The sequence below is a fragment of the Andrographis paniculata genome, unplaced genomic scaffold, assembly GCF_009805555.1.
Source record: "Andrographis paniculata isolate CXL003 unplaced genomic scaffold, ASM980555v1 Contig60END, whole genome shotgun sequence".
Classification (NCBI taxonomy): domain Eukaryota; kingdom Viridiplantae; phylum Streptophyta; class Magnoliopsida; order Lamiales; family Acanthaceae; genus Andrographis; species Andrographis paniculata.
In genome coordinates, this window is record NW_026137596.1 from 1,346,919 (window position 1) to 1,362,106 (window position 15,188).

The 15,188-nt window shown below is 39.4% G+C and overlaps 5 protein-coding genes across 8 annotated transcripts; 3 read left to right on the forward strand and 2 right to left on the reverse strand.

Annotated features, from left to right (window-relative positions):
- The first annotated feature begins 63 nt into the window (after positions 1-63).
- Positions 64-3,676, forward strand: LOC127260088 (membrane protein of ER body-like protein). Of its 4 annotated transcripts, none has more exons than XM_051287755.1 (8): positions 64-1,170; positions 1,443-1,571; positions 1,706-2,155; positions 2,237-2,287; positions 2,357-2,587; positions 2,635-2,871; positions 2,969-3,030; positions 3,123-3,676. In XM_051287755.1, the coding sequence occupies exons 1-8, from the start codon at positions 873-875 to the stop codon at positions 3,564-3,566; spliced, it is 1,902 nt and encodes a 633-aa protein (XP_051143712.1). In that variant the 5' UTR covers positions 64-872; the 3' UTR covers positions 3,567-3,676. The 4 variants fall into 4 exon arrangements, with proteins under 4 accessions (XP_051143712.1, XP_051143715.1, XP_051143714.1 ...); XM_051287758.1 differs by having other exon boundaries at positions 2,650-2,871; XM_051287757.1 differs by having other exon boundaries at positions 2,360-2,587.
- LOC127260089 (aluminum-activated malate transporter 4-like) lies at positions 3,143-6,389 on the reverse strand. Its single transcript, XM_051287760.1, has 6 exons — positions 5,849-6,389; positions 5,567-5,704; positions 5,189-5,452; positions 4,974-5,110; positions 4,756-4,902; positions 3,143-4,468 (listed from the first exon to the last, which is right to left on the reverse strand). Exons 1-6 carry the CDS (start codon positions 6,213-6,215, stop codon positions 3,770-3,772), a joined length of 1,752 nt encoding a protein of 583 aa, XP_051143717.1. The 5' UTR covers positions 6,216-6,389; the 3' UTR covers positions 3,143-3,769.
- Positions 6,390-6,678: 289 nt separating this feature from the next.
- LOC127260095 (60S ribosomal protein L13-1-like) lies at positions 6,679-8,625 on the reverse strand. The gene is made up of 5 exons (XM_051287772.1): positions 8,537-8,625; positions 7,795-7,910; positions 7,571-7,704; positions 7,173-7,331; positions 6,679-7,087 (listed from the first exon to the last, which is right to left on the reverse strand). Exons 2-5 carry the CDS (start codon positions 7,901-7,903, stop codon positions 6,866-6,868), a joined length of 624 nt encoding a protein of 207 aa, XP_051143729.1. The 5' UTR covers positions 7,904-7,910; positions 8,537-8,625; the 3' UTR covers positions 6,679-6,865.
- A 1,432-nt stretch (positions 8,626-10,057) lies between these two features.
- On the forward strand, positions 10,058-11,499 carry LOC127259287 (uncharacterized). Its single transcript, XM_051286506.1, has 5 exons — positions 10,058-10,255; positions 10,330-10,557; positions 10,641-10,807; positions 10,885-10,966; positions 11,140-11,499. Exons 1-5 carry the CDS (start codon positions 10,157-10,159, stop codon positions 11,374-11,376), a joined length of 813 nt encoding a protein of 270 aa, XP_051142463.1. The 5' UTR covers positions 10,058-10,156; the 3' UTR covers positions 11,377-11,499.
- A 792-nt stretch (positions 11,500-12,291) lies between these two features.
- On the forward strand, positions 12,292-14,728 carry LOC127259726 (protein VASCULATURE COMPLEXITY AND CONNECTIVITY). The gene is made up of 3 exons (XM_051287279.1): positions 12,292-12,500; positions 13,489-13,691; positions 14,121-14,728. The coding sequence occupies exons 1-3, from the start codon at positions 12,405-12,407 to the stop codon at positions 14,476-14,478; spliced, it is 657 nt and encodes a 218-aa protein (XP_051143236.1). The 5' UTR covers positions 12,292-12,404; the 3' UTR covers positions 14,479-14,728.
- The last annotated feature ends 460 nt before the right edge of the window (positions 14,729-15,188 follow it).

Below are 15,188 nucleotides of genomic sequence, written 5' to 3' on the forward strand. Positions count from 1 at the left end.
GGTATTGATTGGTGCTTATTTGAAAATATGTCATGTCTGTTTTATATATATCATGTGTTGCATTGACATATATGTTTGTGTTATATTAATGTAAATAAGTGTGTATTAAATAGTAATAGTAATAGGAATAAATAGTTAGTTGGGAACAATAATTTATGTGTAGTTATATATATATATATATCATCTCCATCATGTGTAATATTTACTGCTACATTTACTATTAAACCTACCCATGTACCTCTAGGCTGCCTGCCCCCCTTGTATATAATTGACTGTCTGCCTCCATAAATAAAAAAGTAGTAGTAGTAGTAGTAACTGCTAATTGAACTAATTTGCTAGATAGAGTTCCTCACTCACTTACACCTAATCTTGACAACGCAATACTAATTAATTAATTAATTTTGATGCATTTATTTATTTATTTTTACTGAAACACCAACAGTAGAAAGTAGAAGAAAAGATTTCACTTCACTGTTACAATAAGAATATAATGTATGTATATATATATTACTAATTATGTGAAATGCAGTAGTGCATGGTGTCAGCTATATTCTATAAATATAGGTTTGCCAGCAAGCCTTCATCTATGTCTATGTCTATCTCTATATGTATATAAAAATATCTCTGTGATGCAGAAGCCCTCCCTCTATTCAACCATACCAAATTAATACTTGGTAAAATAAACAAATACTAATAACTACAAAATTATTTTCATGGCTTTCTGCAATTTCCTGAAACCAGGGCATTTATTGACAACACTTCTTGTCCGTGATTATATACAGCAGAACCCGAGCCATACCTGCAGCCATTCCCTTTAATTTCCCCTCTACCTTTATTCCTTTCTTTCTTTCTTGCTTCCATTGTTGGTTGTTATGGAGAAGATGGAAAAGGAAGAACAGGCATGGAACCTTCCAGAACCAGCAGCAGGTGAAGAAGAAGAAGAAGAAGAAGAAGTCACTAATCTTCTTGTGAGAAAATCAAGAAAAGAAGAAGACATCAAAACCACCTCCATTGGAATTGCTGCTGTTCATACTAATGGCCACCAAAAACCTCAAACCCAAGAAGAAAAAGAAAAAGAAGAAGAAGAAGAAAAAGAGTCGAAAAAACAGAGAGAGAAACAGGAGAAAGAGTGGGACAACAATAATCTTGTTTACCACGACAAAGTCCAAGGTAAAAGCATTGTTTACAATTACAGCACCCAAGATCCATTTCTTTTAATGATTCTGTCTGCTTAATTCGATTAAGATCCACAACATTCTTGTACCTTAAACTTGTCCCACGTCCCTACATGTCTCTAAAATATAAATACAACAAACACCAATGGCCCCTTTCCTTTCTATTATCCATTCTGAGAATCACTTAAAAGAAAATAAACAAAAAAAAAAATCATCTATGATATCACTTGTGCAACTACCCCATCACATATAGATGATTCTCCTCAGGGCTATGGAAATGCAGAATCTGCACTTGGACATTTGGGAATCGAAATGGAAATCTGTGTTCCAACCTCAACCATATTCAGAATCATAATCAACTTTGCCATAATAACCTGCTCATATTTCAATCTCAAGGTCACTCCTTTAATTATCAATTCAACACATGGTTAGGTGGATCAACTTATCGAAAATTTCGAATAGTTTGCAATGGGGATTCAATATTGCCATGTTTGTGTTCATCTTCATTAACTTTTGACTTCTCTTTGCAGGTGATGAATCTGGCTACAATTTCCAGAATGGAGCTGATCCCACTTCAGATTCTCAGGCTTCTTCTTCTCAAATTTTGTTTCCGAAAAACAAAAACAACACGATCCCCCGCGAATCCGATAAAGAGGAAGTAAGTGCAGAGATTGATTTGATCGAAAATGAATTCGAAGTCGAAAGAGTGATACAGAATCAGACCACTCATGATCTCTACTGCCCCAACTGCAATTCCTGCATAACAAAGAGGGTTATTCTTCGCAAAAGGAAACGCACGGTTCCACTTCCGGACGATGAACAGATCGTATTCGACAGTAACACAAATCAATCACAAGCTCGTGATGCAGATGCAGGTGGAGAAGATGAAACTCAATTAGCTTCTGCAACTGAGGATGAAGAAGACAAATGGCTCCCCATATTCAGATGCTTATCTTGCTTCAGCTTCTTCATCCCAATGGGTAAGAATTCGACTAAATAGCATTAATGAGAAATCACTTCGAGGTGAGCTCTAATATGTTATACGCATTCCTCTGTTGTAGTCAAGACTTCCATGGATGCGCCGAGCAAGCGGGAACCAGCAGCCAAGCAAGGTAATAATACATTCCTTATTCCTGTAAGAACAATTCAATTATGATCCGTCGATTTGAAATCTGATGCAGAAGCTGCCGTAAAATCGAGTGAAGAAGACAGTGTCGGAGGCAATGAGAACTCGTCCGGAACAGCATTTGCTCGAGTTAATAACATCGAATCGACAGAGGGTTCAGCTCGTGAGATTCCGGATGACAGCTACATACCAAAACATATCCCGAAATCCAGTGGTGCAGTCGAAATCCACCCCGCCGACGAGGTGCCGATAGTCGACACTACTTCAAGAACTCATCTTGCTCCAGGTAGATCATACCAATGTTTTTGTTCGACAACGATTGCGCTCTTGAAGTTCAATCCGATGCAGGGAAGGATACCGTGATCAATATAGACGCGTCGCCGCCGCCTGGATCGTCCCAAACAGTCGAAGGATCGATCACTCCAACGGATACTGCAAGTGCATTACAACAACCATTGCGAAAAGAAGTCGAAGTCGAAGTGATTAAAAGCATAGTATATGGTGGCTTAGCCGAGTCGATTACCAGCCTGAGCGTCGTCTCATCTGCAGCCGGCGGTGGCGCCGCCTCACGTAAGTCTCCGCTACTTAAATCACTGGTTTCCGATCGACGGCTGTGCCGCGTCGCCAAATTTTATGGAACAATTTTGTTGTCTTCTTGCATCTGCAGTGAACATTTTAGCTCTGGGAATGGCCAATCTTTTCGGGGGCCTCTTCGTCGTCTGTAACAACGTAAGCTGCGTCACTAACATTCGAGTTTCCGTAAACCTCGCTCGGTTTATGCCATCTTAAGGATGAATTATCGCATATGTTCGACTGTGCAGATTCGGGAGCTAAGGAACGAGCAACCGATCGATCGAAGGGATCGTTACAGGGATGTCCTCGGCCGGAGGGAGAATTTCGTAATCCACGCGGTGGCTGTCGTAACGTCGTACCTGCTTTTCGGGCTGGTGCCTCCAGTGGCGTACGGTCTTTCGTTCCGGAGGACAGACGATAAGCAGCTGAAACTGGTGGTCGTCGCGGCAGCTTCCGTTGTCTGCATTTCCGGGCTGGCCGTCGCAAAAGCGTACGTGCAGCGCCCGCCGAAACGTTACCTGAAATCAGTCGCGTCGTTCGTGATCCTCGGGCTGATGGCGTCGGGGGTGTCGTATGCTGCCGGCGAGCTGGTCGAAAGGCTCCTGTGGAAGCTCGGTGTGTTTCCGGAGGAGTCGGAGTCAGTTTTGGCGATGGTTGCCGGAAAATCGACGGCAGCGCAGGCTTCTTCTTGATCTTGAATCCTATCCGTCCGTTCATCTGGTTTTTGATGTTAAGAGATACTCGTAATCGAAAGAACCTGAAGTTTTTCTGAATAACAACACCGTAGTATTTGAAGCCGGCATTCTCTTTGGTATTATAAGTATGTAACAAAACATAACTTTTGAGAAATATTCGATTCGATTAATCGAACGAGTGATCGATCGATCTCGATCAATCAATTATTGCAGCAGCAGATGCATCGCAAAAGCCGTCTGCCCCAGGAGCCGCGGTCGACGGTTCCCGCTCTGGATAAATGATCAGCAGGCTCCTTGAATCGGGCTTTCTCGCTGAGTTCTCGGAACGAGTTCACAATGTTGTCGAGCCGTGCCACGAATTCAATGAGCAGAGACGTAAAAGTCGAAAGAGACAATGCGCTCGCACTCTCGTACGTCTGCGCTTCGCGCTCGTTGGGAATAGCAGATTCCCCGATGAGCGAAAGCCGCGACGGCCACATAGTCTGCTGTCGAAAAAGATCCGTTCCAGAACCCCACGACATGTTATAGCTCGCGTTCGGGTTCTGCGCATCGTAATTACGCAATGTCTGCGTCGATCTCGTATTAGTCGAGTCAGCCAGCGAGCTCATCAACGGCGGCTTGTTTTCGTTGTCCTTAAGCTCTTGTAGCCGTTCGGGATCTTTGAATTTCTCCGGTCGTTTCTCGCTTGCCCAACTCTCGGCCCTCACCAGAAGAAACGATTTTTGGTCGATCAGCAGCTGCAAATCCTCGGCTGCTTCGTGAACCTCCTTGAGCACATCGCCGGCCGGTAATTTCTCCATCTTATCTACCTTTTCGCCGAGCAGCCGTAGCACTTTACATCCCTCGGTTCCGACCCTCCGAATCTCATCCCTAAAGACTTGTCGTAATTCAGATGGCGCCTGCAAACCGTAACACAAGCTCGTTTACTAAACACGAAGAACATTGGCAGAGACAACGACAAGGAGAAGCAATCAAAATTTAAAGATCGAAATGGTAATCCGACGAGGTTTCGCTTAATTAGGTAAACTTCGCCGATACTCGCTTCTAAAGCCAATATCTACACAACATAATCCCCACAAATATCGTCCGAAGAAAGAACACGAATAGCCAAATGTAAACGAATCGATTTCTTCAACGATGCTGTAAACGAATCGAGTGAAATAAAGTTCGAAGGATGCCCAAATACCTGTATTTCGGAGAGTATACATCCGTGCATCGCCATCACCATGAATGCACAATGCCTTAGAGCACCGCTTACGTTGACATATTCGTGCCATGGGTACCGGAACATTTTGTAACGCCCGTGAGGCGGCTCCCATACTGCGAAACTCAACTGCACAAGAAAAAACAGTAAGTGATGGCAAACACGATGGATAATATCCAAAGATAAATGGTTCTTCGTACCAGAGATTCTTCTTGGCTAGTCGACTCGACAGCAGTTCGATACCCCTTGTACAGGGGATCATCAGATGCCTGGTACACCAAGATTTTCGATGGAATCCTCGTGTATTCGACGCTTTGCAAGTACATATTTACACAGCCTAAACAATTTTAACAGAAGAATGATGTTAGTATCTCCATTAAAGCAGCGAGAATCTGTGAATCGAGCTAATCCTCACCATCTAGAGACGTAGCAACTCCCTTGAAGTTCTTCACAACTAGTTTATGCAAATCTTCGCCGGACCAGATGGGGAATATACACACATTTACAAGCAAACAAACGCCGGCACCGACTGCAATCAGCACCAATCTGGAAGATGCTGTTTGGAAGAAATTCGATCTTCCGGATACCAAAACGATGCAAAATGTCAACAAGAACACCCTAAAACCGTATTCGTATTGCTTAAGAGAAGGATGCAGCTTCAAATAACTAGCAAAAAAGCCTGCAAGCAAGACGAGCATAATGGTAGAACACATTCTAAGAACTTCCATGGCAATCGAAGATCAGGATTCCACAAATTAAACTAGATTGAAACTCGATCGAAACTTTACCCTACCGGCAATGAAAATGCTGATCACAATCACCACCTCTTGCATCGGACCGGCCAACACAGACAGCTCTGCAATCCCTAGAGATAGAGCTCCGGCAGAGAAGGTCCCTAGGGCACGATTGAAACCTTTGCTCAGAGTAGCACCTTCATAGAATCATAAACAAACGCCGAATCAAGCACATCGAACAGTAAGGATCTAACAAAAGCAAATCGGCGGCAGCAGGATCAAGGATTGCTTAAAAAAAATCTGGAACTACAGTGGAAATCTTATTCTAAAATAACCGTCACCTATGCTGAACTCGAAGACTACTACCACAGTGAGAATCGCCCAAATCGAATGCTGGCTAATGTAACTCATCGGCTCTTTGAAGAAAATAAGGATTGAAACGAGAGACAAGGCGAATCCCATCTTGGCGGCAAAAATTGCCTTTCTAGGATCGGATCTTCCCATTCCGTACGCACTGATTGCAAAACCCTTGGCATAGTTCCACCAATCGGAAAGCGCTTGAGAAATCCGATGGCAGCAGCCTTCGCGGGAGAGGGAGACGAAAGAGTCATCAAATGCTCCGCCGGAGTAATACTTTCTGGAGAGCAATCTGTCTTTACTCCTGTTTACAAAGCTTTGCCTCAAAGACCCCATGCTCGGAGCAGCCATGGACGGCGGCGCGTCTCCGGCCAATACACAACACAAGTAAGGAGGATCACTTGATAGAGACCCGGCGTTGAACTTTAAATAAAACTAATGGCTGCCAATGCTTCTTCTCCCTTAATTTTTTTTTTATTCTCTTATTTAATATTGATAGTTGAAAAGGGCCAATCTGGATCGAAAAGTATTGGAAGACGTGGGTGCGATGAAGTCTTAGCTAGGCGGTGATAAATAATACTCCCTTCTTAGAACATTTCTTGATTTAATAATAGATTCAATCCAAAATTGAAGATAAAAAGTAACAGAATCCACTTTCCTATTAGAATATTTCTTGAGTTAATAAAAAAGATTCAGTTTTTACGACAGCCGACAGAGATTTTGATAACTAATTTCTTGATTTATCATCTTCTTGGCTGTTGGGCTCATTTAAACCTACAAAGTAAAGTCAATGGATAAAAGGGGCATTTGGTCAGATATCAAAATTCTGAAACATTCATTAAAAGAAGGAAGCATTAGAGTGTCAAGCATCTCTGAGAATGATGAAAAAAATGTGATCAAAACAAAATATAGATCCCCTTGATTCACATACATATTCAGGAAGAAGAAATAAAAACTGATGCAAGATTTGTCCTAAACTTGAAATGCACTCTTCCCTCTCACTATTTCTTCTCTTCCTTCTCGGCTTCGGCTGCTCTCTTGGCCCTAACACCGACATGGCGGGCGTTTGTGCGCTCCAGACGCAATTTGTCGTAGGCCTTGAATGATTTCATCTCATCAGTAACCTTAACAAGCTCAACAGTCGGCTTCTCACGGGTAATTGGCATGAAAGCACCGTTGACTTGTGTGGCTGTCGCCAGCTCCTCTGAAGTAGAATCACCAGCCTGTGGAGGGAGGAGTTATCCGTAAGTTTTTTTCTAAAAAAAATTGGATAAGAAGCTGAGAAAGCGATGTGATGACTGTCATTACCTTGAATTTTCTAGCCCTACGTGGAAAGACAACAAGCTTGGCTTTGTATGTCTTCAATCTCTGAACATTAGCTTGGAAACCCTCTAAAGAACAGTTTCTACGGCGATGATCAACAGAAACGCCAATAGTTGGCGCAAGTTTCTTTGGGATGCCTGCAGCCTTTATGGAAACAAATCAAACAAAATCAAAACATAAGTCCGGAGAAAAGAAGATGACAAACACACTGACAAGGGACGAATATTGTTGATGAAAAATGTCAACCAAACCCCAAGAAGGAAATTCAGTAAAACTAAATATCGTAGTGAATGAAATAGAAGTAAGTGATGAGCAGAATCCAATTGATACCAATCTTCTGCAAATGTCAATTAAAAACATGTGCAAAATAAGAAGCAACTCACCTTTAGCTCCTCCAGAGAAAATCCCTTGCCGGCTCTGACCTTCATGTTGTACTTCAATGTCTGCCCATGTACAATTGGACGAAGGGGTCCAGCTGTTGGCCTGGGGAAAATTTTGACAGCCTTCTTCTGTCTTGCTGAAAATAAACAAGATTGCGCAAGAGTAAATCCTCGTGCAAAAGATAGGTCTTTTAACTTACTAGAAAATGCCAAAAACATTAGGTTACCTATTCTTCTCCTGGTCTTGCGGGCAGGCTGGTTGAACCATGTTTTCACATAGTTCTGCCAGTGCTTTTTGAAGTGCCCATTTGGTATAACATTGTTATGCTTAACCATGATTCACCTAGATCACAAAGGAACACATAATTCATACAAAGAATCAGACTCTGAAGGCCAGCCATTTGGCAAACATAGTGATAAATAACAGCAAATCACGTTAAGATTTCAATTGATTGAGTCCTACACAACAAACACATACCACGACAAACAAAACGCCTAACCAAATTCTCTTTTCACAAAGATCGACAATTACATCACATAACACGCATATACTGTACAGGCGCATCTCTTTTCACAAAGTTGAACAATTGCATCACATAACACAAAGACCTTTATTTATCTTGTGATAGAATTCCACCAGCAAGGTTATAATCAATCTTCTAGGGCATTGTCTCAAAAGAAATTACCACAAGAACATAATTTAAGAATCCATAAACCGCACGAGTTAAAAAGAACAAACCAGTTGCACAGGAAGTCAAAAAATCACAAAATCAAACATCTAAAAACGAACAAAGTACGCAATTTATTAGCAAGCAGAAACAAGACCCAACCCCCTCGCTTCCACCATCTCCACAATCACACGAACAGCAAGTAAGAATAAGCAAATGAAAACCATTCAAATCACGCCTCACTATCACAATAATAAAGAGTAATCAAAGCATAGGATTTCCAAACATAGAGTAGACTTACGGCGGTGGCGGGCGCGACGTCGAAGAATCGGAACTCACCTCTCCGGCTCAGCACTCGGCAACCAAATCCTTCCCTGATGTAGGCAAATGCTCGTCGTTATATATTTGTAGTCAGAAACCCTACCAGGCTTTTACCCTATTTGGGCCTATTCAATTAATGGGCCTAAGTCATTCGGCCCAGGCTGTATCTTCAAATTGAGGTTTGAGATCCGATAAAAAAAAAGTGAGGTTTGAGAATGAAAAAAAAAATAAAAAGAAATTTAGTAGGCAATACGAGACTATTACTGTAAATATGAGAATTTCGATGAAGTTTAGTAAGTAATAAATATATTAGTAAAAATAATTATTATATAATAAAAATAATTATAAATTAAGCTTAAAAATAACTAAATAATTTAATTAAAATTTAATAAATTATAAAATTTAAAATTTCATTATTAAAGTGTATAATCATATTTCCAAGAAAATAAAATGACAAATTATATTAACTAACGAAAATAAAAAATATAAATAAATTATCTCAATAAAAAAAATAATTAAATTTTACAAACTGTCGATACATACATGTTAATGTTCATGATCCTGTTATTTGTTCAAAAATATATTTGAGTTTATATTAATACAAAATTAATCAAACTTTACAAACTCTCAATACATATATTTTCATAATCCTATTATTTGTTCAAAAATATGTTTGTGTTTATGTTAATGCCATGTTCTCGTCTCTATTATCCATGCCCGTATTGATAGGTGAAAACTACACGGGGACAAAGGGGTTTTTAGCAACCCTCCCCCCCCCCCCCCACCCCACTTTATCCCGCCTTTTAATCTGATTGTATATAATTTGATATTTTTAATATATATTCAAACAATTTCGATATTTTAGTATTTAAAATATATTATTTTATCTGTTTCGGCTATAGTATATTTTTTTTTTTTACTGTAGATACTAAAATATGTTATAAGAGATCTAATTAGTAAATAATTAAAAATATATTAATAAAAATAATTATCGTATAATAAAAATAATTAATTAATTTAATTAAAATTTAATAAATTAAAATATATAATTTTTGCTAAAATAGGAAAGTTATGTAACATTAGAAAATTAAAAGATTGAAACAGCAAGTGTAATAATTTAATATATTGATACCAAAATTTTGGTGCAGTATTTATAAATACATTTGTCATACTACATTTTGGGTACGTAAAGTTTTCAATTGATATAATTAGGGTATGTTTGTTTGGGAATTGGATTTCATCCTTTTTTTTTTTTTTTTTTTCCAAAAACATCAAAATCAATTTATATTATACTAAAATTAATTTTACATTCATATAACTATTCAAATTCAAAATTTTTTCCATTTAAATCCCAACTCAAAATCTAAACTCCCAAACGAACACACTAGATGAGATCAAATTGATTTATTAAGATTTAACATAACAAAAAAAAAAAGTGTGATAGAGATTGGAAGGTGTGTGGTCGAGCTATCATCCAGTTCCTGTTGGGTTTTTCTAAGAGATTCAGGGGGCGTGTGGCTCTGCTTTGTCCTAACCCATCGTCGATTCATCCAATCATAGTTCAAAGCCACAGGAGAGCCAGTAATTCCGACGATCAAAAATGTCGTCAGCTATGGCTGCTGCATCCTGCTCTTCCATCTCCACCAGACTCGTTACCAAAAGCAATTCAAATTACTCAGCTCCTCAGATTCACGTTCAGGTATCTATCTGTGGTTACCCCCACTCGGCTTGCTGCTTGCTCTTCCGTTTCTTAAATGTGTTAATTTCGTGCAGAGAACCAGCTTCCATGGGGTAACCCTAGAAGAAGCCAAACGGAATGTCTTCTTCTTCAGCTCATTGGTTGCTGAGGCAGATAACAGTATCAGCACAAGCGCGCGAAAAAGAGGACTCGAAATCAATGCCAGAACTGCTGCTGGCGCTGGAAAGAGCATCGAGGTTGAAGTCGACAAGCCGTTAGGGTTAACTTTGGGGCAAAAACAAGGGGGTGGAGTTGTCATCACTGTAAGCAATTAATCAATTGTCCACCACTATCATCACCATTACCATTAAATTGTGTCTGTGTTTGTTGATTTGGTGCACTGCAGGCTGTGCAGAGTGGTGGAAATGCTGCACGAGCAGGTCTCAAGGCAGGGGATCAAGTGCTGTACACGAGCAGCTTCTTTGGGGATGAACTTTGGCCTGCTGATAAGCTTGGCTTCACCAAAACAGCCATCCAGGCCAAGCCAGATTCTGTTTATTTTGTCATCAGCAGGTTGAATCAAATCTGTATCAATCAAGTTTTTCGATTTGTCGATGAAATTAAGTCGAATTCAACACATTTATATGCAGGGGAGCAGAAGTAGATGTGAAGAGACTACCTAAGCGTCCAGCTCCCCCTTCCTTTGGAAGAAAGTTAACTGATGCTCAAAAGGCAACTCAAATCTTGATCTTGATTTAAATTTAGATTTAGATTTGGATCGATCATCTACTAGACTATGTTCTTGATTGATTATATGAATGTATGACTGAAGCTCAATAGGCTTGATCTTGATCTTGATTTTGATTTTGATTGATCATCGATTATGTTCTTGATTGGTTATGCAGGCCCGGGCGACGCACATATGCCTCGATTGCGGATACATTTACACACTGTCAAAGCCATTTGAAGAGCAGGGGGAGGACTACGCTTGCCCGCAGTGCAGAGCTCCGAAGAAGAGGTTCGCGAGGTACGATGCTGAGAAGGGCAAGGCTGTCGGCGGAGGCCTGCCCATCGGAGTCATCGTCGGCCTCGTTGTCGGGGCCGCCGGAGCTGCTGCTTTGGTACTATATGGCCTTCAGTAGCTACTGGAACTCACTTGCATACCTTTTGTATGATCATTCTATCAACTTACGATATTCGTTGTGTCAATTCATCAAGCCTGCAGAGGCTACAACTAATATAAATGTCATTTTTTGTTCTTCTAATATCATTAAACTGAAATATAGAATAATAAGTTATGTGATAAAATTTATATGAAGTATATAATATGGATTTCAAGGCTTGTATTGAATATGACCTTTTTACTAGAGTTGACAAATACGATAACTCGATATGAATTTGATACGAAATAATTAGGTTTGGTAAAAGATTTCAATCCGATACTTGACATAAATCCGATGCAATAATAAACGAATTGGGTTAGGACTGAGGCTCTCAATTCGAATCGAAACTGCAAATTATAATATATTAATATTGATTAATATATTTATTATATATGTAAAAATATTTATAATTTAATAATTTGCTAATATATTTATTTATATTAAATTTTTAAATAATTCAACATAATTTATTGTACTCAAACCAATAAAAATTAATAAAACAAGACAATAATTAAAAAAATAAAAAAAACCGATCCGGAAACAATAATAAACAATTATGATTGAATAATTTAATCCGTTTAAAATATTTAATTTGAGACGAATCAACCAACTGTCAACTCTGCGTGACTTTCTATAATAGAAAGTTAAAATTGGACGCAGAAAGTTAAAATTGGACAGCAAAGAGATTATCGTAATTCTTCAAAATATTTTCTCATTAATGACATCGATATCACCAATTAGAAAACACTAATAATAAAACGCAACTAATGTAAATTACGGAAAGTCACGTTGCGGCCATTGTATTTGTCCGTATTGGCGCTACGAATTTCCAATTTTGCCCCCCGAGAGTTGAGAGGAACACGCAGCAACAAAATCGATGCTGATGAAAGCTGCGGTCGCTATAAATTCTGGAAAAACATTTCACCGAACCCGATTCTGCCCCGCTCCTTCACGAACAGCAGTTTTTGGCTAAGCTAACTCAAACCCACGATAACTGATTGGGGGAAATGGAGAGGAAGGCGATAATAGTGTGCTGTGCTGTTGGCTTTTTAGGGCTGCTATCTGCGGCTACTGGATTTGCTGCCGAGGCCACAAGGGTTAAGGTAAAGTGTGTATCAGCATAAGCGCCTGCGGATTTATCGTTGTTTGTTGCTGGTTTTGCGATCGGCTGATTCTGGTTTGGCTTTTTTGTTGTTTCTAAAGATGTTTTTACATAAGTCGCTCTCGTCCTGTTTATTTTAGTTCGGGATTTTACCTCTTTCTATTGTATGAACTTTTTAGGGACGGATTTCGACTTATTCATCGTTTATGTAACCCCTAAAAGAGTCATTATCAGTATGTTTAAAGATTCTACTATGGATATAGTGCCATCGTAGTCTAGACGAGTACTTACTACTTGTCGAGTATAGCCATTTCTCGATTGGTTATTTGACTTTGTCCAATAATTTCATCTTCACTTATGTGTGTGTGACTTGTAAGTCCTTTTCAACTCGCCATTTTATAGATCTGTCAATTGTCGTGCATATCAAACAATGGAATACATATTAACGGTGAACACATTTGGTAAGCAGTTTAAATTTATGTGCTGGTGCAGGAGTATATAATCAATTCTATCATCTTTGCATCCCCATCTCTGGCAACAAATAAGTGTCAGGATACAGTCGTGTTATCTATACCTGATAAGCGCTTTTTGTTGTAATTTTATACACATTAGCTGGATTTTAAGACCTCATTTGAACTAATGGGCAGAAGTTTAATTGGTCTTATTTTTAAATCTTGTGGGTTTTGGTCTTCAATCATCTGATGGCATAACATAAAATCTGTGTTGGAAATGTAATTGAATTAGTACATAAGGTCTACCAAAACCAATATTTTCACATGCCGCAAACTGAAATTCACTTGTAGCCGTTATAATGCCATTAGCAGTACAACGAACCTGTAGAAAATATGTATGTGAATACGAGCGTGACAGGTTTTTTTTGATAGAACCTTTATCAGCTGGTGGCATTAGCTTTAGCGAGACTTGAGTTGATTTTTTAGCTTTAAACTTTTCTTTATTCAGCTATAATTTGCTTCTTCGCTGCAATGCAGGGAAATCAGGTAGAATATCCGTCTACCATGGAATGTATATATCCAAGGAGTCCTGCTATGGCCCTCGGATTGACAGCTGCTGTTGCACTCATCGTTGCTCAAGCGATCATCAACATAACAACTGGATGCGTTTGTTGTAGAAAAGGCCCTCATCAATCCAACTCTAACTGGACTCTTGCACTTGTCTGCTTTGTTGTTTCCTGGTAATTTTATTCGTTCATATTTTGTCCTATATAGCGCTGCTATCCTGACACCGAAGACTTGGATAACATGATCTAGATTTTGGCAGTCTATTTCCCTTGCTTCGTCATGGAACACGTCATTTCTAATTATACCTTCACTTCCTCGATTAGGATATAATCCCATGTAAAACATGCTTATTATGATAGCCACCATCTACATACATTAGAAGCTTCATTGTCTCGTACTTACTGACTTAGACTCTAATTGCCGACAATGTAATTATGAAGATACTTTATAGGCAACTGGCATTGAATAGGCTAACAAAACTGTATAATCTTTTAATCAATAGCACGAGGTGCGACTGTTACTTTCCAGGAGACAGCCCTATTTATTTTCTCGAGATATTTTTCTACTGCCACTCGTCTCTAACGCCATATACACACATGCAGGTTTACATGCATTATAGCATTCCTCCTGTTGCTAACAGGTGCTGCTCTCAACGACCAACATGGTGATGAGAGCCTTTACTTGGGCGGTTACTACTGTTATGTCGTAAAGCCAGGTGTTTTCGCAGGGGCGGCTATCTTGTCGCTAGCCAGCGTCAGCTTGGGGCTCATTTACTACCTCATAATGACCGGAGAAAAGAACCGAGCCAATCCATGGCCTGCTGCACCCTTCCCTTCCCCACCGCAAGCAAACATCGCCATGGGACAACCTCAATTCCCCCCACAGAATCCGCAAGGCCATCCTGCCCAGGGCCCTGTGTTCGTCCATGAAGACACTTACATGAGACGGCAGCTCGCTTAGCCACTGCTGTAAGGTAATTGGCTCCTTCTTGAGGCAATTTTAAGTACAGATTAGACTGTGTGTGTGTAGAAACAGGGCTGGATGGATATGGGTTCAGTAGTTACAGTACAGAAGTAACTAAACTATTTGTTCGTTCGATCGATGCTAATGGCGAAAACACTTGATCCTTTGTTTGAAATATGTTATGGATGGCCGTTGGGACGTCCCTTGGCTTCGGTGTTAATGAAGCGTGTTTGGTTTCAAAATTTTATATATAGGGCCGAACTATCGGTTTTATAACCTTGGCGGGAATGTGTAGGTTACCCTCTTCAAACCTAGCTTTAGTTTTCAGCTTTATATTTTCTTTATTCGTCAAATTTATAATATTTATTTTATTTTATTTTGTAATATACAAAGAAAATATTTCATAAGTTTGGCAGACGAGGAAGAATCTTTCATTTGTTAATTTTCACAATTTTTGAGATTTGTATCTTCCGACTAATTGTTTTTTTACTATTTAGTTATAGCTGTATTGATGTTACTGTTATATGGATGTTTGATTGAAAATATTGTTTAATGTTTGAATTTTTATATTATATCAGTATTTATTTATGAAATATACTTACAAAGTACAGTTGACCTTTTGGAATGGATCCCGAATCCTATGAGTTTGGATACGTAAAACTCATTGTCATCCTCTGCTTATATGTCCCGTCCCAATCTTCTTTGTT